Here is a 25,848-nt window from a genome sequence, read left to right on the forward strand (position 1 = left end):
GAGTAAGAGAGAGTGACGGTGATAGATGTGGTAATTTCAGCTGACGCCAACATCAGGAAGGAGGAACACGAGAAGGTGGAGAAGTAAGTAAGGAGCAGTTGGAGCCGATGTGGGGCTAATGTGGTTCCTGTGGTATTGGGAACACTTGGGACAGTAACCCCCAGGCTGGGAGAATGGCTACAGCAGTTCCCCCCAAAAAAACATCTGAAGCCTCAGTCCATAAGGCTAGGAACAGCTAAGATACTACGCAGAACCCTCAAACTCCCTGGCCTGTGAAATACGAGGACATTTCTTTGGCAGATTAAAAGAAAAACAGTTTTGGCGATTAAGAAAGATGGCCAACAAAAAAGCCTGCTCCAGGATTGAATAGCGGTCAGTTATTAAATTTTTGGTTGCTGAAGGGTGCAAACCAGTTGAAATTCATAGGAGAATTTCAACTGTGGATGGTGCCACATTTCAGCCCCCCAAAAATGGCACGAAATTTGAAAGTGACGATGAAGTCAAAAGTGCTGGGAGCTACTGGCTGAGACATCAGTCCAAAGAGTTTTACGCTGAGGAAATGCGCAAGATTGTTTACAGAAGAAGAAAGTGTGTGACAGTGCTGGGAAACTTTGTTGAGATTTAAAAAAAAAAAAAAAAAGAAAAGAAAAGAAAAGAAAAGAGGAAAGCTTCCCTCTGTATTAGATTTCCTTATAATGAAAAATTCACCTTTTATCTTATTTATTGAATGACCCTCATACAGTATGACCGGTACTAACTGAATTTGAAGGTTTATTTATTAAAATTACATTTTCATTCATTTTTTCATTAATTAATTGCATAAAATAAAGTGCCAAAGCCCAAACCTTTGTGAACTTATGGGAATTTTAAAATAAAACTAGTGTATGATAGTAAATGTTTGGAGAAAAATTTGGAGTACGAGAGGCACATTATTTAATCCATCTAATCTATCGAATACAAGTCAAAATTTATTGCGTCTCATTTTGCAGCTCTGAACATAGGTTCAATTTTGCTAGTATCAGTGCAGAAACCAAGTCTGGGATCTGATTTCAAGATTTGTCTTTTCTAAAAAGTGACAAGAACCTTCCTAAGTTGTGTTATGACGACGAGGGTCAAAGAGTGTACTTGTCAATGTTGATGCTTGTAAATTATCAACATCCACAAGCAGATGAAGAAAAAGAAAAAACAGTTACAAATCAAACAGTCACAGGGACTTGAATCTCAATGCGGACCGGATTTGAGTGTCGTGGCACAAACATCTAATCAAAACACACTTGTGAGCATCAACCACTGATCAATCCCAACGCAATCAAGCATAACCTCTGCCAGGGTGACACTTGTCGCTGTCAAACGCTGTCTGAACAGAATATTGAATTAGGAAATCAGACAGCTTTTCAAATGACGCACATGCAAAACAAGCTCAAAAAACATTGCGCTAGTAAATAAAAAGTTGCAACACAAATTGTCCCTCCCAACTGAAACCTCTTCATTTAATATTTTAGTACCTTGCAAGGGATTATCTTTTCGTGTTTTTGTTTATTAATATTACAAACTTAAAGCAAACTTAAGCTTTTTACCTGCAGTGTTTTTACCTTGTCAACAGTCTTTGTTAGAGACGTCACAAAATTGCATTACTGGTTTTCATTTGATTAAAATTCTGAGCGATAGCCTCAGAAATATTGTAAAAATCTTGACTTGATTCTTACTGTATCACTGAATATGTTTACTTAGTAATGTTTCCACATTTCCTATTGATTGGGAGTGCAAAATATGAAGGGCTAGTATTTCCCCATTGATCTAAAATTGAGACTGTTTATATGATTTTATCCTCTGCAGGCTGTTAGACAAAACCGCCAGCAAGTTATAAAAATTATTCAGACAAAAGAATCAATTTTGTAAATGACCAGCAACAGACGAGCTAGTTTCCACATTATTGAAATCATTTGTTGCTGTAATTTATGTTAATTTTGTCACCTTGGGTGCTGATTCTCCCTCTCAGGCCAACCCTGCCAATGAAAATCCTGCAGGCTTGATTATTGATTGCAAACCCAATGCTAATAGTAATGCTTAAATTACCCAGCAGATATTGTTGTCATGCCTACGCTGCTGAAACAGACACATTTCATACAAATAATTAAAAACTGTCTGATATGTCTATCTAATAATGCACATCGGCTGTTTAGCATTTTAGAGTTATTTACTTTATTAGAACATGATGCTGCTCTGGTTTTGGCAACTATACTCACTATTAACTCTCCCATCACTAATGTGATACAAAACTTGATTAATGTCAGTGATACGATACATTAACTGTACTGTATGTGTGTTGTACATAAACAATTTTCTCCAAATACGATGTAGCTTTGATAATTTACTATATATTCCCCCCAAAATAATACATATAACTAGGGCTGGCAGTTAATTTTTTAAACTAATCACGTTAAAATATTTGACGCATTAAATGCACATGCCCCGCTCAAACAGATTAAAATGACAGCACAGTGTAATGTCCACTTGTTACTTGTGCTTTTTGGCGTTATGTCGCCCTCTGCTCGCGTTTGGGTCCGACTGATTTTATGGGTTCTAACACCATGAGTGAGCATTGTGTAATTATTGACATCAACAATGGCGAGTTACAAGTTTATTTTTTTATTGAAAATGTTACCAATTTTATTGAAACGAAACCATTAAGAGGGGTTTTAATATAAAATTTCTATAACTTGTACTAACATTTATCCTTTAAGAACTACAAGTTGGATCGCTTTAAGAGAGTGTTAATAATGTTAACGCCATCTTGTTGATTTATTATTATTATAAACAAATACAGTACTTATGTACCGTATGTTGAATGTTTATATCCGTCTTGTGTTTTATCTTTCCATTCCAACAATAATTTACAGAAAAATATGGCATATTTTATAGATGGTTTGAATTGCGATTAATTACGATTCATTAATTTTTAAGTTGTAATTAACTCGATTAAAATTTTTAATCATTTGACAGCCCTACAAATCACTTAATTAACGTTTTTAAAAATACGCTAAAATATATTTTCCTAAACCAGACCAAACTCTCCATATACTCCATAATGGTACTGACGGGTCAGATTGGTCATGCACTGCGCTTCGCATTCAGGTAGGGGGCCGGCCACATCAAGAGGAGCTATTCACAAACACACGCAGGCAGCGATCTAACGACAGATTTCTGTTGAAAAAGTACAAAAGCTGTACCGCATACAAACAGGAAGGATTGTCTCAGGAGTGATTTGTTAGAGGATTCAAGGTAATTATTATATTTTTGTACCATGCATGCATTTTGAAATGTTGTGAAAAAAATCAATGGGAGAAATTAGGCGCTACTGCATTGGCATCATAGTTTGCAATACTTACGTAAAATAAATGCTAACAGGATGTTTTTTTTTTTTTTTGCTTTTAACCAAGAATAGAGGCTGTTTTATGTCCATATCTATAAAGAATTCGGGGATTTCAGCATTTATTCACAAGAATTTTCACGGGAAAAGCTCAGTTTACATAAGGCGGCCGCTAGCTACAATCACTAACAGACTAGCATCGTACTTCGACATATTTACGTAAAATAAATACTAACTGCACGTTATTTTTGTTTTTTTTTGCTTTAAACCAAGGATCAAGACTGTTTTACATCCATTTATTATCCAGTTAAGCATTTATTCACAATAATTTTCAACGAAAAAAAGGTCTTTGTCTGTGATTCCACTCGGTCAGCTTTGACGGCCTCGCCAACAATGTAGGCCCCCTATTTATCGGTCTAAGTCTAAGTCTATGAATTCTCTCGGAGTATGATGAAACACTAGTTATGCTCATTACAATTTTCTGTAATTCACCAACAGTATATAATGTTAAGTTTTACTAGAAGTATGATACAAGGCACAACACACACAACATAATTAGCTTCAAGTACATACAATTGAATCCAGTTCGATACACCCCATTTATGATCTGATTCACTTTAGCTACAATTTAATTAACTCGACGTTTAATTTGGGTCACTGGAATTATGTAAGTACTTTAATACATTAGACTCAATCCAGTTACTGTACAATTCACTCAATACAATAATTGATCTATGCATACAATATAATGTAAGTCACCAAAATTATCTGAGTTACTGAGTTACCCGATTTTATGCGTTACATTCCTGCTACAATACAGTATATCACTCCCATCCTAAAGTATATACGTACAGTGTATACAGTTCATATACCGTAATTTCCCGAATATAACGCACACTTTTTTTCCCCCAATATCAACTTGTAAAATCATGGTGCGCATTATAAACGGGTACATGGATGGAGACAGAAATATATATATATATATATATATATATATATATATATATATATATATATATATATATATATATATATATATATATATATATATATATATCAGGGCAGGGGTCGCGTTAACCGAATATTTTCCGTCGTTGACCAGTTTTTTAAAAAAGGTGACGGAAAAAATTGAAGTCCATCTGTCGTTTTGACAGGTTGCAATTCACACCCCAGACCACAGGGTGGCGAGTGAGCATATTAATTAGCTATTGTCTCTCTTGATGCATGACGTCGTTGGCCTTACTCGGAAAAATGTCAAGGCAACTGAGTGTTTGCCTGGCAAGGCCAGACTGTTCTTCCTGTATTTTTCAAACACTGAGAGAAAAGTCCCAGCCCATTAACGGCTTCTCGAGTAGGTACAAAATCAATCGACAAATCAGATTTGTTTATTTGCATGACGTGTTCTTCACGAGCAACGTCACTCTTGCGCACCGAAAGTCGTCTCTACAAGAACACGGATGGCAAACGGGAGAGCCGAGAATATGTTGCAATCCACAGTAAATTCAGTTTTAAATGAGCTAAAACACATCGACAAGAGTAATTGAAAACAGTCTGTCTCGCGCTAGCCATGTTGAATAAACTCCGCTCTCCTCGTATGTTTACTTCCGCGCGCAAGTCCCACGTCCTGCCCTCGTCGCTTTGCTAATGGCACATCTGCCCGTCGCTGATTGGTGCACTCCGCTGTCTGTTTGCCTCTTGTTAAGCTTGTTCGGACAGAATATTAATTATAAATGAATGAAAACTAAATACTATTGAATATGTCATTATTATCATTTTAAAAATGTAAGTGACGGGTAAAAATAGATTATGACCGGATTTTTATGACACTGTCAGTCAAAATGACAGACAACGAAAAAGTCTAGCGCAACCTCTGATATGTATATATATATATATATATATATATATATATGTGTGTATATATGTATATATGAATACATATATATATATATATGTGTGTGTGTATAAACCGATTTTTAAAAAATTTTTTATTGACACGGCCACGTTGTGTCAAAGAAACGTATGCGGCGATCCGTTGCCAACCATTACGGTACGTGATGTCACCATTTTGTTTCGGTAATACTTCACTCTGATTGTCCGAATGATTTCGTCTGTGTTAAATTCTGCTTTATTCACTCTCTATTAAGCACAGAATTTAGTTTCTTGAACTCATTTGAGTTAATGTTTTAGCAAGTTTTAGCAAACTCCAGCCTGGCTTTTTTATGTCTCTGGGTCAGAAGTGAGGCCTTCCTGGGTCCCTTTTCATTCAGACGCTGACAGATAGTACGGGTTGAGACTGTTGTACCCTTGGACTGCAGGACAGCTTGGACTTGTTTGGATGTTAGTTGAGGTTCTTTGTCCACCATCTGTACGATCTTTCGTTGAAATCTCTCGTCAATTTTTCTTTTCCATCCACAACTAGGGAGGTTAGACACAGTACCATGGGCTTTACACTTATTGATGACACTGCGCACGGTAGACACAGGAACATTCAGATCTTTGGAGATGAACTTGTAGCCTTGAGATTGCCCATGCTTCCTCACAATTTTGCTTCTTAAGTCATCAAACGGTTCTTTGGTCTTCTTTCTTTTCTCCATGCTCAATGCGGTTCACACAATGACACAGGACAGAGGTTGAGTTGACTTGAATCCATTTTAACTGGCTGCAAGTGTGATTTAGTTATTGCCACCACCTGTTATGTGCCACAGGTATGTAACAGGTGCTGTTAAATACACAAATTTAAGAAGCATCACGTGATTTTTCAAAGTGTGCCAATACTTTTGTCCGGCCAATTTTTGGAGTTTTGAGTAAAATAATAATGATCAAATTCCCCCCCCATTCTCAATTGTGTTTTTTCATTGCAAGCAAAATAAATGAAGATATTACTAACAAAGCATTTGTAACTCCAATCATTTTCTGGGAGAAATTGAGTATTATCTGACATAATTGCAGGGGTGCCAGCACTACATATACACAGTAGATATTACCTCATTCTAGCTATCTTAATGAAACATCGCCACATACCATCCTCTGTCACTTTGGACTAGTGCCGAGCTGATCAATACAGTATATCACTAACCCAATAACAGCTTTCCTGATAATGCATCTAATTTCTATAGCTAAATTGGAAGAAAAAAATGTGGAAAATGTTTCTGTTATTACAATTACTTTAAAAGCTGTACTGATGACAATGGCATCAAAAAAAAAAAAAAAAAAGCTGTACTGATGACAATGGCATCAAAAAAAAAATAGGTTAATCTTTTCAGTAGAAGCTACTGTTTTAAAGTGTTATGTATCCTTACAGAAATTTGCACTATTGTGGATAAATTCTATTGTGTTGGACTGCTCTAGCTAATGCATTGAAAGTACCTCACTTACACAATACTTCATCATTTCCTCATAAACAAAGATCCCCCCACCCCCACCCCACCCGCCCCCGGGAACACGCGAGGTGCAGATGACATTTCGCGTCAAATCGACCCGTGTCTAAAAATTTCATCTCTTGACAAGACCAATGAATCCTCTCTATTCTCATGCACATGAAATTTGACAAGAGGCCCCCACATATCCACTCTGAGTAAATATGATAGAACCAAAATGAATATCCTCCTCTTGCTGTACAATAATGAAAAATAAAGGACCCTTAATCATAACTGAGAGGCAATAAGGATTATTCCACACCCCCAGGTTACACCTCTGTGCAAGAGCCCTAGATGCGCAACTGAAACGTACAAATATGAATTCATAACATTGACAGTGAGTTTTGGTGTGTATAGATTCCTTCAAGGTAACTGAATAGATTTATGGCCTCAACTTCCATCAGCATTCAATGTGTTTAACAGAGCCGTGAGAGTAAACATTTTGGGAATTTTAAATCACACGGCGAGCGGCACAGGCTGATGATGAATGAGAAACATTCAACAACATGAAGCTATTAATGTGTGGCTTGATCGCGATGTTCTTCTGCTGAGAAAGCAAAAATCATAAATAATAAACTAGAAAGGCACTCGGGGGAGTAAACCTAAGCTATGGTCCAATAATCCCAAACGTGTTTATCTGATGTTTTTCATTGGAAATTTTTGAATGGTCATTACCACACTTAGACCAAGTAGTATTGAATCGTCATAACAAAAAGTGAAAATGTATTTGTGTTTGTATACCCTTGTTGTGCTTCAATGTAACAAGTTAAATATACTCTTACATTTCATATTTGGACAACAATGACAAACTATTCAAATGGCATTGAATTGCAAATGTTAATAAATGCTCTAGGTCAAAAGATAAAAAACACTGAATGGGTGGTAAGCACTGCATACCGCATAGGTTTTATTAGGAACTCAACATAGGGGCCGTTTACATGAAGACTCTCCGAGAATACGAAGAATTTCAAATTTGCATTTGTGTCTCCATTTGAACAATGTCACAATTCCGCATGAAAATGATGTCGTATTCATTCCAGGCCCTAGGGGGCAGTGCAGATTTACAGGGCGACAGAGAATGATGCACTTTGACCCCACCAAGCTCCCTCAGCCCGGAAAAAATATACCTGCCCACTCGAAGCAATGTCATTTTTCTTTTGTTCAAAAAGGCACAAAAATTGAAATGTTCAACATATTTAATTTAAAAATATTATTAAAACAGTAATTTAAATCTGACATTCTGCCATATTTGCTATTTTTAATGTTTAGTAGCACCGCTGCGCACGCCCAATGTGACGTGTACGAGTGCTGATGTTAACAGCGCGGTCTCGCGCCGCAAGCGCCTTTGATATGCATGCCAAGGAAGCCCCCCTCAACCCCCCGCAATCGGATTCCTCCACTTTGGAGGCAGGATTCAGAATTTTTCGTCTTCGCCTTCCGTCTTCGCCGACACCATATGCACACGAGGCGAGTCCGCTACTCAGTCATTGCGTCCTTGTGTCGCAGAGTCGCCATGTAAACTGCCCTATAGACAACAGTTTACTCCTCTGCTCCATCCAGCAATCAATTACCTGCTATACTGTATATCAGGTGTGTGCATTGCCTCATATCTGGCGATACAATTTGTATCACGACTCACAGGCCACGATTCGATCCCGATTAATTCCGATACTACTAGTGCTACAACGATTAGTCGATTAACTCGAGTATTCGATCAGAAAAAAAGATTTGAATTAAATTTTGCTGCTTCAAGTATTCGTTTAATTGAACTGGTGTTGTAATGGCTTATTTAGAAAATGTTTGAATTTAGTTTTATTGATATGGATGGCTACACTGCCATACAGACTGCCTCATTTCATATGGCTGAATCCAGCTGATCCGTGTTAAGACCGTATTTTTGTTTGATCTAATGTTTTTTAATGCATTCGTAATTTAGTTTATAGGTATATTTAGCCGTTTCTTTGTGGGAATATGTGTCCAAACCATTTGTTAAGAGCATTGTACAAAAAAAAAAAAAAAAAAAATTAATTAATAAAAAAAAAAAAAAATAGCATTTTATAGCATTTAAGCTAGCGGACTTTTTCTATGTAAGTTAGCTAATTGTTCTCTTTTTTTTTTTTTTTTTTTTTTTTTTACATAGATCCTTTTTTTTAAATTATTATTATGTTTTTTTTTTTTTTTTTTTTTTTTTTTTTTTTATCGTTCGGGGCTCAGCTCAGGTATTTTAATTTTTCATGTTCCTTTTCCGATTACTTGATTATTCGTACTAACTAGTTCATCAATTAATTGACTACTAAAATAATCGATAGCTGCAGCCCTAGATAAAACACTTTAAGATGATTATTGGAATATTTGTATATCACTTCAGAAAAAAAAATCAAAATGGACAAAAAAGTACATTTATACCAATTTATTCTGAAAACCTCATCCGTTATGTTATAGTTGAAGCTTGGTTTATGTACACCAAGCTTGGCTAAAAAGAACACACAGGAAGTCGAATTAGCTTTTGTGGAGGTTGGAAGCTGCTCCCCCAGCTGCTGTGATTTCAACCTTCTTTAGGATGTGAGGGGCAAGAAAGCAAAATAGAACATAGAATCAGGGGTGAAAGTGGGCCAGAACGGTCACGAACGCAGTTCCGGTATAAGATTCAAGGCCAGAACGCAGTAGTAAGATTCAGAGCCAGAATGCTGTTCCGGTAAACGGTGCTTTGATTCCAAAAATAAGACATCAACTGTCAAAATGCTATGTAAAAAAAAAAATGTCAAGCTGCCACACATGCATTTCAGCTCCAAGAAGAAAACAATCTAACAACGTCAGATTTAAAAACACAAGTGTTAACAACAAGCATAATAAAGTGCTTGCGTAGCGTAATCCGTTTCCACCAATATTTATTATTGATTTTATTCCACGGACGGCATGGAGGTTTCCCCAGCTGCCGCAGTTATCAGAGTCTGACGATGAGCCACGTCAATGTGCTAATGCACGCAGCAAAGCAAAACGGCTGGACTCATTTATCCGTTCAATTGGCTGACATTAAAATTTCTGAATTATAAAGGTGCTTTGGTCCATCACATACTGTATTTCCATCCCCGCCATCTGCATTTTTGCTCCCTGGCCAAATCCCGCAAAAATATAGTGTAAAGAAGGCAACAGGGATAACCAGGAGTGATAATGGTTAGAATTTCCTGCCGGAACTCCCTGACATGAAGGTCGCCACGGAGCCAGATTTTTTTTTTCTATTTGTTTATTAATTTTTTTTTTAGGAGCTGAAAAAAAAAACCAACAGATTTTCCGTCACTGATTTGCAAAATAAAAAACAGCAGTAACCCCAACCTCTATCTCGTAATTTTTTTTTTGCTCATTTCTTCACATATAAATGCAGAATCTCAATTTTAACCACTTAAGAACATAGGATGTGCATTAAAATTGAAGTTAATGTAAACATTTACTTAAAAACATATATATATATAGATATAAGTAACATACATTCACAGAAATAAGTACAAATGACTTATACCACGCACAGGGAAATGGAATATATTTTGAAGATCGCGAAAACATTGACTTTTTTAAATTATAAGGAAATGAATAAGTAGCATAACATAAGTGAAGAAAAATAAGTACAAAGTGTACATTGACAAGTAAGATGTTCTGAAGCTCCCAATCAGAGCAAATAAAATAAAATGTAATAAATAAGCCTCCTCAACTCTTTCTTGCTCTTAAAGATTTGATCAATTTTCAGTTGCATTGCCCTTTTTTATCTAATCAATTCAACAAACTTATTCTTCTTATCCTTTTTCGTTTTTTTGCTGTTCTAGAAAACATGTGCACTTGAACAAATCAGAGCTAACTATCTCTGCTGATCACATTTCAGTATGTCAGCCAATTGAACGGACAAGTGAGTCGAGGGCGGCTTGCTTTGCTGGTGCGTGCATGCGCACGTTGATGTGACTCGTCATTGTCAGACTCAGATAACTGCAGCAGCTGGGAAACCTCCATGCCGTCCGAGGAATGAATAAATAATAAATATAGCTGGAAAAGGATTACGCTACACAAGAACTTTATTATGCTTGTTGGTAACACTTGTGAGTGTAAATCTGATGTTGGTAAATTATTTCGTTTTGGAGATGACATGCGTGTGTGGCAGCCTTGCAGTTTTTTTTTTTGCATAGCGATTTGACAGTTGCTGTCATATTTTCGGGATCAAAGCATCTTACACCAAAACGGTGTTCCGGACCGTTCGGGCCCACTTTCAGCAGCCCTGGGGATAACGCTCTTGAGATGTTGTTGTTACTTCAGCAGAGTGCAAGGAATGGCAGCTGTGCGCTTCCAACTAGTGGATGAGAGTAGAAGTGCGCCCACGTATTGTTTGTTTCCACCAAAAACACATGTGTGAGGATCAATACAGATGGACTTTGAATCTACATGAGAAGTGCGTGATGTAATATCACGATATATCTCAGAATGGATTGTTTCTAACACCCTTCCTATGTTTTATCTATATGTTGGTAGATGAAGCCTTTTGGGGAGGTAAGGCTTTAAAAAAAAATCCTAATGAAACTTGAATTTGCACCCACCTGTCATTTCCTCATCTCCTTTCATCCATCGTATGGAGGCTGCTGGCTTGCTTCCGCTGGCCGTGCAGGTGAGCTCCGTCTCGTTGCCCTCGCTGACCACATCCTCACGACTCTCGATGATTGGGCTACCCGGCGGGACTGGTATACAAAGATATGGTCCGAGTTATGAGGGTGCACAGGATGGATGGCATAAAACAGGTACAAATTGCTGCTGTTGTGCAGACGACCTGACCAATATTTGCACAAGCAACATGACTTGTAGAACTTTTTGAATTTGGCCTTTGAATCATATCACTTGTTAAGAGCAGTTGTATCTTGCATTTTGAACGGAGTGTGTATTAAGTAAGGCGCAAACATAAAATGTGCTATGGTTGGTAATAGAACGTTTGAGACAGGTTTATAGCGTCAATGAAATCCGACATTTAAAAAAGACACTGACATTGAAATCAATTATTTTGACATCAAAAAGCTACTCTCAGTCTTTGTTTTTGTTGTTGTTGTTTTTAAAATCTGTGACAAAAACAAAAATGTGTCAAAGTGCCGATTCTGCTTTTTTTTCCCTTCACAAAACCCTGATTTTCTCCGTTTGTTAGTCAGAAACTGCTATTTTTAGCAAAAAGAAAACATGTTCGACTGCTGACTACTACAGAGTGAAAAAGGTGAGGAAAAAATTCAGTTGTTTTCGTTCAGTCAAAATGTTGTAAAATGGCCTCTAAACTTGATTACCGGTAATGTTATTAATGTGTGAAAAGAAAGAATAATATTCTGTCTGAAGTTTCCCGTACAAACTTTAATTGTAAATTTTAAAATGTTTCTTTGTGGCCCAAACAAGTTTGAAAAGCTTGCTGCATTTCCCATTAAGCCCCGGAGAAGAACTCACAGAAAGGGATGAATAAACCAAGATTTAAATATGAAGGGGAGAATAAAAAAAACTTCTTGTCACATTAGGCCAAATATCTCTATGCATAAAAAGCAGGATACTCTTCCCTTATTCCTCGAATTAGTCATCAGGCTGAGTTCTAGTCGCTTGAAAGCCAAAAGTCAGTGGGGGAGTTCATTCCAAGGACTCTTCAATGCGACCCTCAGCTTAGGGGTGAACTGCTGCTACTGTTAGCCTCAATTGTACAAGCAATTACTTTAAAGTACTTCTAATTCCTTTCAATCCCACCAGGATGTCGACTTGTATAATAAAGTTTAACTAGAGTAATTTTACCGCAAAGAATCAGTGAAGGCACAGCTGACTCTCAAAGGGGAATGATTTGGAAACAGCCAAGTCAACATTCACTGGAATTCACACAGTCAACACAGCTGCCAAGACCGACGCAGCAGACGCCATCGGTTGGAGCATCTGCTCCTTTTTTCGCACTGAGGGCCGCTAATTGGCTGACATTTTGTTTCGGTTGCTAAAGATGACAGGATCAAAGATGACTACTATCCATAATGCAGCGGGTGAGATTAAGAAAAGAAAAAAAGGGTCGGCGGGTGTGGTACATGTTACAGGAAAGCTTATGAAAACAGAGAAGCCAGGTGGGAGAGAGTGTATACAAATTTAAGAATGAGTGAATAAACAATATACCATAATTTCCAGACTATACTATAAATAGCGCTTTTTCTAATAGCTTGGCTGGTCCTCCCACTTATATTCAGGTGTATACTGTATATATATTGAAATAAGCAGAGATAGGGAGAGTAGCACAACATTTTACTCAGGTAAGACTAGCGTTACTTCAAAATAATAGTAAAAAGTAAAAGAGGTCATCCAAAAAATTTACTCAAGTACAAGTAAAAAAGTATTCGGTGAAAAGAATACTCAAGAACTCCCAACTGTTTTTTGTAGTTGTTTTTTTTAAGCAGTGGTATATGTTTCAGTACAACGTCATCTATGAACGGTTATTTTTATACTGTACTGTCATGTGGAATGCATGCACGTTTCTTTGTTACAGCTTCACAAACTTAAATGAATTACTTATATAAAAATAAGAAAACACCAAGCCTTGTGTTTTATTGGAGTACATTCAATGTCAGCTGGCTGTAGAACATTGTACAAGAAAACGCACTGTTTTGGGCAGTACACTTATGTATTTTTTTATTTATTTATTTTTTTTTTAGGGCTGTCAAACGATTAAAATTTTTAATCGAGTTAGAGAGTGTTAGAGTCAGAGCTTAAGAATTAATTAATTGTAATTAATCGCAATTCAAACCATCTCTAAAATATGCCATAGTTTTCTGTAAATTATTGTTGGAATGGAAAGATAAGACACAAGACGGACATATACATTCAACATACTGTATATAGGTACTGTATTTGTTTATTATAACAATAAATCCACAAGATTTATTTATTAACATTCTTTCTATTAAAGGGATCCACGGATAGAAAGACTTGTTGGTCTTAAAAGATAAATGTGAGTGCAAGTTATAGTAATTTTATATTTAAACTAGGGCTGTCAAAATTATTGCGTTAACGCGTGGTAATTAATTTTTTAAATTAATCACGTTAAAATATTGGCGCAATTAACGCACATGTCCCGCTCAGACAGTATTCTGCCTTTTGGTACGTTTTACAGCAAGGCTTTTTGTGCTGTCTAACAGCGAACTCTTGTGGTCGCTTTGCGACATGGATTATTGTTGTCTTGCCAGTTCAATATGGCTGCACGCCTACGTTGTAATGTTGTGCTTATATGATCCTTGGACAAGATTTGTCCGTAAGTATGGTTGTTGTAAATAATGTACATATTATGTTAGTAAGCGAAATGTTATATTTTTTGTATGAGACGCTTTTTGTTTATGTTTTGTGAACCTGTATAGCGTGCTAAGCTAACGTTGTTGCTAATGCAATGCTTGTGTACTTTTTTTTTGTAGTTTTACGACGGTCTAAAGAGGACAATGGTTTGAGGCCATTTTATTAATAAATCAGATGAAAAGGAAAGAAGTCTGATTATTATGGCGTCGTTCACTAGCTGTCTAGCTTTGGAAAAAGTACAGTAGACCCTTCGGAGTGAGGACAGCATAGACAGATTTAAATGACAGTAGAGTGAAATGCCCACTACAGTCCTTATGTACCGTATGTTGAATGTATATATCCATCTTGTGTCTTATCTTTCCATTCCAACAATTTATTTTACAGAATATATATATAATTTACAGAAAAATATGGCGTATTTCATAAATGGTTTGAATTGCGATTAATTGCGATTAATTACGATTAATTAATTTTTAAGCTGTAATTAACTCGATTAAAAATTTTAATTGTTTGACAGCCCTAATTTAAACCCGTCTTAATGTTTTCGTTTTAATATAATTTGTAAAATTTTCAATCAAAAAATAAACTAATAGCTCACCATTGTTGACGTCGCCGAACGGGACGTCACATGGGCTCCCTGCCGTTCTACCACAGTGTCTTCAACTACGTAAAGTAGTGATTGAAATACACCACAAGGTGTCAATGGCGAGTTTTAAATGAATTACAGATCTAGCCAAGGCAAAGTCTGAGTAAGTTTTATGTGTATTTTGCATAGCTATTTTGATTGGGAATGTCAGTTCTCTTTGCATTGAGCACTTTTCTTTTTGTGAACATTTTTTTTTTGAGAGATAGGGAAATATTATCTTTGTTGTGCTTTCACTAAATGATACTGTAGCGACTTAACTTTTCCGTCCATATGCATGATAGGAAGTTGGGCAAACTTGATTGTCAGCGGTGGCTGCAAATGGTATATGTTCTGCATTGTTTTCAACAAAGCGTGTTAAGAATAAGATCATCTCTTGTCATTCTTCCCCACGTTGCTCGCCATAATAATTATGTTTGTTGTGAAAGAGTCGTCAAAGCTTAAGCCAATAAAAGACGCGGTCCAATGAACGCCTGTGTCCACTTGCATGTCACTGCCTTTTAGCTCTTAATGTGCAAAAACGGCGTCATTGTAATCAGTTTGAGGCAGTGCTTGAGCGGGTTATTCTGTAAATGTGTCAAATATTTTAACCTGATTAATAAAAACAATAAATTACCGCCCGTTAATGTGATAAATTTGACAGCACTATTTTTTTTTATTTTTTAAGGGCTAAAAAGTAACAAAATAATCCAGAAATGAAATGGCAGAATGGTAAAGAAAAAAAAACAACCTTTTTTGGGGGGTATTGGGAGGCTGATTCTCAAAATCAGGTAACTTGGACTCGGACTTCGGTCCAAAAATATGCGATCGGGACATCCCCAGAAAAAAACTAGACATAAGTTATACTTGAGCATACGTCGCAGGCCCAGCGAGACAATGACAAAACTGCGACTTATAGTCTGTAAAATACAGTACGTGAGGGAAGATGTACTTGTGAAAAAATTAGGACACCCTATGGGAACCTGTGTGTTCTCTAACATATTTGGTCATATGGATAATTAATATCAATTTTAATAATCTTGAGAGATTCAAGTAATAGAACTAAACAATTAAAACTCAAAAAGATTTTTGATAACTTTCTGTAAAATGTAATTTTAAATTAATGCAATTTCTGTTGAGGAATAAATTAGGACACCCCCACATTCAGTCCCACTTAAAATGGTTAAAATGACACACAGGGGTATATTATCAGGTGCACATGATTAGAATATAATCACCCAGTTTTTTGAAGAAGACTTTTCTTATTTAAACCTCATATTTAGTTTGGTGTGTCCCTGACTGTTGAAATGAGAGTAAACACCATGGTGAGATCAAAGGAGCGGTCTGATGCCTTCAGGAAGAAGATTGTAGACGCTTATGAGGGATTTCAAAAGATCTCAAAAGAATAATTGTAGAAGCTTATGAGTCTGGTAAGGGATTTCAAAAGATCTCAAAAGAATATAAAATCAGCCATTCCACTGTCCGGAAAATAGTCTACAAGTGGAGGACATTCAAAACAACTGTCAACCTGCTCATGTTCGGCCGTCCAAGCAAGTTCACCTCAAGAGCAGACCGCAAGATGCTAAAAGAAGTCTGCAAAATCTCTAAAATGTCATCATGGGACCTACAGCAGGCTCTTGCTACTGTTGATGTGAAAGTGCATGCCTCAACAATCAGAATGAGACTTTACAAGTTTAACCTTTATGGGAGATGTGCAAGGAGGAAACCTTTGCTCTCCAAGAAGAACATGAAGGCCAGACTGAAGTTTGCCAGAGTGAATGTAACAAAGTCCAAAACTTCTGGAATAATTTTCTTTGGACAGATGACTCTAAAATTGAATTATTTGGACACCAAAACAGAGGACATGTTTAGCGTAAACCCAATACAGCATTCCAAGAAAAGAACCTCATACCAAATGTGAAGCATGAAGGTGGAAGTGTCAAGGTTTTGGGATGCTTTGCTACAGCAGGACCTGGCCAGCTCACCATCATAGAATCCGCCATGAATTCTATCGTGTATCAGAGGGTGCTTGAGGAATATGTGAGATCATCTGTGAAAAAATTAAAGCTGAAGCGAAACTGGACCCTACAACATGACGATGACCCAAAACATACCTGTAAATCCAACAAAGACTGGCTTAAAAGGAAGAAATGGAGAGTCCTGGAAGGAACGAGTCAAAGCCCAGATCTTAATCCCATTGATATGCTTTGGGGTGACTTGGATCGGGCTGTACATGCAAGAAACCCCTCAAACATCTCACAGCTGAAAGTATTCTGCGTTGAGGAGTGGGGCAAACTTTCTTCAGACCGATGTCAAAGACTGTTAGATGGCTACAACTAGCATCCCACTGAAGTTATTTCAGCCACAGGGGGTAACACTAGCTATTATGTGGTGGGTGTCCCAACTTTTTCCTCAGAGAGAATATGTATTTTTTTTAAATATATTTGGTTTAATTAGTAAAACAGTGTTATTTTTTGTTGTTTACCTGCAATTAAATTTGCACTTTCTTTTCCAGAGATAAAGAAAAACAAGATCAGACATTGATACGTGAACATTTCCTAATAAAGAACTGAATATTTAAAGGGTATTCCTAATTTTTTCACATGATTGAGGGAAGCTCTCTGGAACAGCACCAAACCAAAGTTCCAGCATCATCACCTTGTCCAATGCAGATTCTTGACTCTTGACAAGGAGTCACCTTGTCCAATGCAGATTCTTGACTCTTGACAAGGTGATAATGCTGGAACTTCGGTTTGGTGCTGTTCCATTGAGATTTACAAAGATGACTGCCTGAAGAAAACATCAAAATTCCCTCAGTCCTTGATGATATGGGACTACATGTCAGGCAAAGGCACTGGGGAGATGGCATACATTGTAATTTTAGACAGCTTTCTTGTCCCTTCAATTGAAAATATGTTTGTCATTTTCCAAGATGACAATGCATCATGCCACAGAGCTAAAACCTTTAAAGCATTCCTTGGAGGAAGACTGGACTGCAAATAGCCCAGATCTTACCCTATTGAAAACCTGTGGTGGAAAATGAAAAAAATGGTCCACAGCAAGGCTCCGACCTGCAAGGATGATCAGGCAACTGCATTCAAAGAGAGTTGGCACCAAATTGATGAAGAATCCTCATCAAGTCCGTGCCTCAGAGAGCTGTCATAAAAGCCAGAGGTGGTGTTACTAAATACTAGAGATATGTTTTGATTGTTATTTCTTTGTTTCTCATGATTCCATATCTTTTCCTCAGAATGGAGTGATACCATATATATTTCCCTGCATTTGCTCTATAAAAGTAACATTTACTGACCACTACAATGTTTTTTATTCATTTCTTTTAGTGTTTCTGAATGCTAAAGAGTTGCACTTTGGAACTAATTCATTATTTTTTCAAGCTTTTTATCTGAGTTTGTTCTACATGATAAAATGTCTGAGTGAGTGCTCGTCCGAGACTGGTGATTCCATACTTTTTGTTAGGGGTTGTGTATGAATCGAGGAGTAGGGGTGGAGTGTGTTAATGCAAAATGCTGGCTATCACCAGTAAAATAAAAACAGCAATTGGTGGGAGTGCATACTTTAGATTTGATGAGGAAGCGAGGCATACCTGCATCAAACCTACCGAGTACAATGATGTCCGCGTAAGCCTCCTGAGGGGGGTCAGTGTAGAGCTGGCACACGTAGCGGCCCTCGTCGGAGAGTGACACATTGGACAGAGACACCCGCAGCTCATTGTCAGAGAAATTCACCAGCTGGAACCGGCTGTCCTTCAGGGCTGCGGGGAGGGGTGTACAGGTCAGACAATGAAGGAGCTGAGCACCAACAAGACGGAAAAGTGCAGAAAAAAAAAGTGAAAGTAGGAAATGGAAGGGTGAGAATTAGTGTGAGGATGGAGGAAGAAAAAGGAGGCAGGTGGAGCAAGAGAGATATAGAGGAGGGAAAGGAGCTTTGTGGGCTTTCTCCTTAATTGAGTCAAAGAAAAGTGGGCTTCAAAGTAATTCATAACAAGTTGATTTATAAAGTAGCTTCACAGTTGGCGGAGCACTCGCTAAGACAGGAGAGTGTGAGGAGTGCTCATGAGGACTCCTAACAAGCCAGCAACTCTTAAACCAGCCTGCTACTCCTTGTCAAGGATGGATGCGTTACGCTACCATTGAAAAACACTGAATGTATTACAGAATAAACGAAGGCAAAATTTCAGCAATTTTTTTTTTTATTATTGTTTTATTCTTGAATTTCAGTCCACATAAAAAAGCATTCATAAACTGTGACAATCTAATCAAGTTTATATTTGTAATCTTAGACAATCAGGAGCATGAAAAAGGCTAGTTTGACCACCAAAACTGGCTAATCTAAGAAAATCATACACAGACTGGGTCATTATTGTTGCACTTGAATGTAAAGTTAGTGAATAGAAAAAACATAAAAGGAGTAGCTCACACACACATATATATATATATATATATATATATATATATATATATATATATATATATATATATATATATATATATATATTAGGGCTGTCAAAATTATCGCATTAACGGGCGTTAATTAATTTTTAAAATTAATCACGTTAAAATATTTGACGCAATTAACGCATGCACTGAATGAGCCGCTCTCGCATTGCCTCAAACAGATTTATATGACGCCGTTTATGGACATTAAGAGTGAAGAGAATTCCACCGGCCGCTTGGGGGCAGCGCAGCGCCGTTCCATACTAATGTTATTTCTTCTAATAGTGGGAGAATTAGTAGTTGTGAGACGTTTATGCTGTTGCTTTGTGCTCCACACATATTTCGGTAAGTTTGCTTTCTTTTAGTGGCAATTATGTGTCTCTTGTTGTATTTTGGGTAAGATATGCACAGAGATATATCTGTTGTAAAGGCGAGTGGACACAAGCGTTCTTTGGGCTGCGCCGTTTATTGGCATAAGCTTCTGCAACTCCTTCACAACAAACAGAAGTATCATTTAGTGAAAGCACAACAAAACTAATATTGCTGTCTCTCAAAAAAAAATAATGTTCACAAAAAGAAAAGCACTTCAGTCTGTAGTAATGAGGCCCTATTCTCACACAGCTAAACAACAATGCAAAGTGAACTGGCATTACTCAGAGTTTGGTCACTCAATTCTTATTATTGTTATTGTTATTTTTCTTATTAGTATATTAACTCTACTTTTGATTGAAAATTGTACAAATTTTATTTACACGAAAATATGAAGAGGGTTTTAATATAAAATTACTATAACTTGTAACAATAACATTTATCTTTTATGAACTACAAGTCTTACTATCCGTGGATCACTTAAACAGAAAGAATGTTAATAATGCCATTTGTGGATTTATTGTTATAATAAACAAATACAGCACTTATGTACAGTATGTTGTATGTATATATCCGTCTTGTGTCTTATCTTTCCATTCCAACAATAATTTACAGAAAAATATGGCATATTTTAGAGATGGTTTGAATTGCGATTAATTGCGATTAATTACGATTAATTAATTTTTAAGCTGTAATTAACTCGATTAAAAATTGTAATCGTTTGACAGCCCTAATATATATATATATATATATATATATATATATATATATATATATATATATATATATATATATATATATATATATATATATATACTGTATATATATATATACATACACTGTATGGCGGCCCCCAATTTGGCCAAATTTCAAAATTGAGCATATGTACATGTGTGATACATCATTGGAAAGGTTAAAATCTCAATTTTCTGGGGGAAAAAAATTTTGAACAGGAGGGCATCGTTAAAAAAAATTAAAAAAAATTTAAACAGCAAAACCCTAACTGGAGGCGAGAGCAGAATTACAGACGCCATGACTTTAACGAAATATTATCGCTTACCTGCCTTGTTTTTATCCAAAAACTCCATGTAGCATGTATCACTGATGTCTAGACACAGCTGTGAATGGCCACAGCTGAATTTTTGGGGGGATTTTAAGGGTGAAAAATGTTAATATAACAAGGATCGCGATGCAGAAATCGCAGACAGCAAGGAGTGGTTAAATTTTTCTTTTAATATATTTACCCTTAAAAAATTTTTTTTTTCAATTTTTCTTTGTTTGGATCGATTATTTATCATCTAAAATATTGTCTGTCAAATATCTAAAATGCGACTAAGAAAAAATCCAATTAAGCGATAGTTATGAGGTAGATATCCGTGACTTTTTTACAGACACCATTTTTGTCATTGTGACATAATTTGTTTAAAAGTTTAAAATATGCGAGTGAATAATTTTTTTAAGTCTTTTTTTTTTTTTTTTTTACCAAACGAAATATGAGACATCAATTAATGATTCTAAGCAACAAACGAAAGACATTTTGAATAATAAATATAATTAATAACCTTCGTTTTATGGCTGGGTTGAAACACAAGCGGTTGCGTGACGTCTGTAAACGGGGGTTTTCAGGGTAAAACGGACAAATTAAAAATAGTTCTGGGGCTTAATGCATTATGAATCTGCTATGGCAACATATAAACATATTGTCCTATTGAACACAACAGTTTTTTTTGGCTTAAAATACAGCAGTTTATTTTAAAGAGGGGTGCAAGAGCAGAAACTGATTTTTCAGTCTTGTCTGTGTTTTCCGCCATATATAAATAACATTAAATTATAAAGACAGTTTTCCCATATTAGAGTGCATACAGTGAATTATTCAAGATTATTTTTTTAAATGCTGGAAGTGGCACAGATTACACTCAATATAATGTTTCAGAGCAAGAGTAAGGGAATATGGCACAAGTCACAGGTAAACTGTGGTGAGTGTGAGGAGGAGTGAAAATGATTGTAAAAAGCATGAGAGGTAACATAAATTGAGAGGATTGCAGGTATGAAAAGCATCCAGTATATTATATATATTTGCAATTTTTAGCAGGGTGGTAAGCAGAAAAAAGCAACACAAGTATAAAAGAAAAAAAAAGGAGGAAGCGTACATGCTTTTGTGCATAAAACATGGCAAATGTGAGAAATAGTGCATACGGTACATTTCACAAGTAAAACAAGGAGAGAGGAGGGGGAGAAGTGAGTGCATCAAGCATGTGCTGCAGGATAAGTGAGATGAAGGGTAGGAGGGATTGCATGCGACTCACACTAAACAAATACACTGAATAAATGCCCAGGTCATCAATAGCATACCGCACGAATGCTATTTTTAGACCGCAAGGCTGCGTGACGTCCCCATCGTAAACCGGAAGAGGGTCAACATAGATGCGCGCTCGCATACAACCCATACTAGTACTGCTTGTTTTCTGCCGGTGCTCTTTCAAAAAAGAACATGCCGAGTAAACACTGCTGCTATGGAGCTTGTAGAAACGACTCTAGACATTACGACTGTCCACATAGGAAGGATGTATTCTTCATAAGTTTCCCGAAGCCAAAAACTCAAAGGGAAAAAATGTGAACAATGGATCAACTTGTGCGGACGTCAAAAAGACCAGTTTAACGCCAGCAAGGTAAAGCCATCCACCTTCATAAGCAGTAAACATTTTGTTGGGGGCCATGGTCCTACAGACCGACAATCCTGATCCATTGCCTGCCCCGAAGAGGTAAGCAATTTTGATATTTTTACTTATTTTTAGCGTGGTGTTTCTGTCTGACAATGAAAGACCTGGAAAAAAAATCGAAATTTTATTTATATATCACAGCAGTCATGTAGGCCTGTTTTTCTAAAATATGGATATTTAAATAAATTAGCCATGTTTGGTCTTGTTCTTTTTGAAATAAGCCTGTTCGTGCCTACAGGTAGGCTCTAGATTCAATAGCTTTACCTTTTCTGTTGTAAAGAAACAACCTTAGTAAGGGGGGAGTGTGAACAAATTAATAGAATAAAGATTCTTTTATTAATGAAAAAATTAAAAGTGTTCCTTGGCTGCCACTGCGTTTACGTTCGCTACACAAAAATAGCAATTTAAATTACCCCCAAGAACGGTCAGAGAGGTAAGACAGCCAGAAGATACAATATATAAGAAAGACAGGGCATATGGTGGTAAAGATTCGCTTGTTGAAACAAGAGAATGTCATTGTCAGTGTCGTAAGGCAATGCACACAAGAAAAAGGTGTCGATAAAAAAAGCTACCTCTGGATAAGGTCAGCTATTTTTAAGCCCTCGGCACTCAAGCCATCTCTTTAACTGAACATTTGTATGTTTTCCCACATCTTTACCAGTGAATCTGGCACCAGCGACATCATTTTCTGACAGAATTGGTAGGTTTAGCTCAGTAAACATTTCGTTCGTACACTATTTACATGCATCTAGCATGAGGGACAAACGCGAGCTTGACCCCCGTAGCAACAGTTGGTAACGTCATGAATATTAATGAGCAAAGGTGATGTGTTACGTGCGGTACGCAATTGGATATAATTTGTGTTTTTTTTACAGTATTATGGACATGCCCAAATCCCAGCTCTGAGTATGCAATCCAGTGATAGCAGGCTAATATCTGTACGGATGAATTACATTCTTGTTAACGTATTCATGCTCAGTTGAAGCCATCTTTTCATCCCAATGTGCTCTTTTGCATAAACATCTTTGGCTGATTTGATCAGAGGGGACTCCATTTGATATTCTGACCTCACCTCCTTTATCATGTTCTCTGTAGAGATAACTGAGTGCACGCTTAAAGCGCAGGGACGTTTTTGTATTCCCATCAGGCTTGGCAGTTATTATCATGATCATTACTCAAGGTCTCGGGGCAGCATCAACATGAAATCTCATCCCTTCCCCCGATATAATTTGAGAGCTCTCGTTGAGGACTCAGAGGGGAACAATGGCGCTCATGTAAGTTGGAGAGTCACAACACCTGTTAGGGAGGGGAATCCTGACACCCCCGAGATGCCTGGTGGAGATTAAACAACACAAACAACGCAGCGTGGCTAGAGGTAAAAGTGCTTCAAACTTGTGCCTCAAAAGTGTTCTTCAAACTTTAATGTTCCTGCTACCTGGGGGTGTGAGAACATGAAATAATCATATGCAGAATAAAGGGCTAGCAGGGAGTATTGTGACATTAGCAATTGAGCAGAGACTACTTGTCAGGTAGGTAGAACTTGAAACTTGAATCAGTCCTTAAAAAAAATCATCCTCAATTTTAATCTAATAGCAACTGTTAAATGTTTATACAACATCTGGAATCTTGGAGAGGAATTCTATTTACCATATTGTTCATACTATAAGTCACATTTTTTTTTCATAGTTTGGCAGGGGGTGTGACATGTGTAAAATTATTAACACATTATTACAGTGGGGCAAATAAGTATTTAGTCAACCACCAATTGTGCAGGTTCTCCTACTTGAAAAGATTAGAGGCCTGTAATTGTCAACATGGGTAAATCTCAACCATGAGACACAGAATGTGGAATCCCCCCCCCCCCCCCCCAAGAAAATCAAATTGTTTGATTTTTAAAGAATTTATTTCTAAATTAGAGTGGAAAATATGTATTTGGTCACCTACAAACAAGCAAGATTTCTGGCTGTCAAAGAGGTCTAGCTTCTTCTAACGAGGTCTAATGAGGCTCCATTGGTTACCTGTATTAATGGAACCTGTTTTAACTCATTATCGGTATAAAAGACACCTATCCACAACCTCAGTCAGTCACTCCAAACTCCACTATGGCCCAGACCAAAGAGCTGTCGAAGGATACCAGAGACAAAATTGTAGACCTGCACCAAGCTGGGAAGATTGAATTTGCAATAGGTAAAACGCTTGGTGTAAAGAAATCAACTGTGGGAGCAATTATTTGAAAATGGAAGACAAACAAGACCACGGATAATCTCCCTCAATCTGGGGCTCCATGCAAGATCTCACCCCGTGGCGTCAAAATGATAACGAGAATGGTGAGCAAAAATCCCAGAACCACAGGGGGAAACTAGTGAATGACCTAAAGAGAGCTGGGACACAGTAACAGAGGCTACTATCAGTAACACAATGCGCCACCAGGGACTCAAATCCTGCACTGCCAGACGTGTCCCCCTGTTGAAGCTAGTACACGTCCAGGCCCGTCTGCGGTTCGCTAGAGAGCATTTGGATGATCCAGAAGAGGACTGGGAGAATGTGTTGTGGTCAGATGAAACCAAAATAGAACTTTTTTGGTAGAAACACAGGTTCTCGTGTTTGGAGGAGAAAGAATACTGAATTGCATCCGAAGAACATCATACCCACTGTGAAGCATGGGGGTGGAAATATCATGCTTTGGGGCTGTTTTTCTGCAAAGGGACCAGGGCGACTGATCTGTGTAAAGGAAAGAATGAATGGGGCCATGTATCGAGAAATTTTGAGTGAAAATTTCCTTCCATCAGCAAGGGCATTCAAGATGAGACGTGGCTGGGTCTTTCAGCATGACAATGACCCCAAGCACACAGCCAGGGCAACAAAGGAGTGGCTTCGTAAGAAGCATTTCAAGGTCCTGGAGTGGCCTAGCCAGTCTCCAGATCTCAACACCATAGAAAATCAGTGGAGGGAGTTGAAAGTCCGTGTTGAGCCCCAAAACATCACCGCTCTAGAGGAGATCTGCATGGACGAATGGGCCAAAATACCAGCAACAGTGTGTAAAAAGCTTGTGAAGAGTTAGAGAAAACGTTTGGGTTCCGTTATTGCCAACAAAGGGTACATAACAAAGTATTGAGATGGACTTTTGGTACTGACCAAATATTTATTTTCCACCATGATTTGCAAATGAATTCTTTAAAAATCAAACAATGTGATTTTCTGTTTTTTTTTTTCCACATTCTGTCTCTCAAGGTTGAGGTTTTCCCATGTTAACAATTACGGGCCTCTCAAATATTTTCAATTGGGTGAACTTGCACAATTAGGGATTGACTAAGTATTTACAGTGCCTTGCAAAAGTATTCGGCCCCCTTGAATCTTGCAACCTTTCGCCACATTTCAGGCTTCAAACATAAAGATATGAAATTTAATTTTTTTGTCAAGAATCAACAACAAGTGGGACACAATCGTGAAATGGAACAACATTTATTGGATAATTTAAACTTTTTTAACAAATAAAAAACTGAAAAGTGGGGTGTGCAATATTATTCAGCCCCTTTACTTTCAGTGCAGCAAACTCACTCCAGAAGTTCAGTGAGGA

The 25,848-nt window shown here is 37.2% G+C and overlaps 1 protein-coding gene across 3 annotated transcripts in view; it reads right to left on the bottom strand.

Annotated features, from left to right (window-relative positions):
* The window catches only part of cadm1b (cell adhesion molecule 1b), a 375,267-nt gene that overhangs the window by 67,384 nt on the left and 282,035 nt on the right, over positions 1 to 25,848 (bottom strand). For all 3 annotated transcript variants that reach the window (XM_057839778.1, XM_057839776.1, XM_057839777.1), the window contains 2 exons: positions 18,348 to 18,500; positions 11,364 to 11,501 (listed from right to left, as the gene is read on the bottom strand). In XM_057839778.1, the coding sequence (XP_057695761.1) occupies positions 11,364 to 11,501; positions 18,348 to 18,500 (291 nt within the window). The remainder of the gene's footprint in view (positions 1 to 11,363; positions 11,502 to 18,347; positions 18,501 to 25,848) is intronic.

This window comes from Corythoichthys intestinalis, chromosome 6, assembly GCF_030265065.1.
Source record: "Corythoichthys intestinalis isolate RoL2023-P3 chromosome 6, ASM3026506v1, whole genome shotgun sequence".
NCBI classification, from domain to species: domain Eukaryota; kingdom Metazoa; phylum Chordata; class Actinopteri; order Syngnathiformes; family Syngnathidae; genus Corythoichthys; species Corythoichthys intestinalis.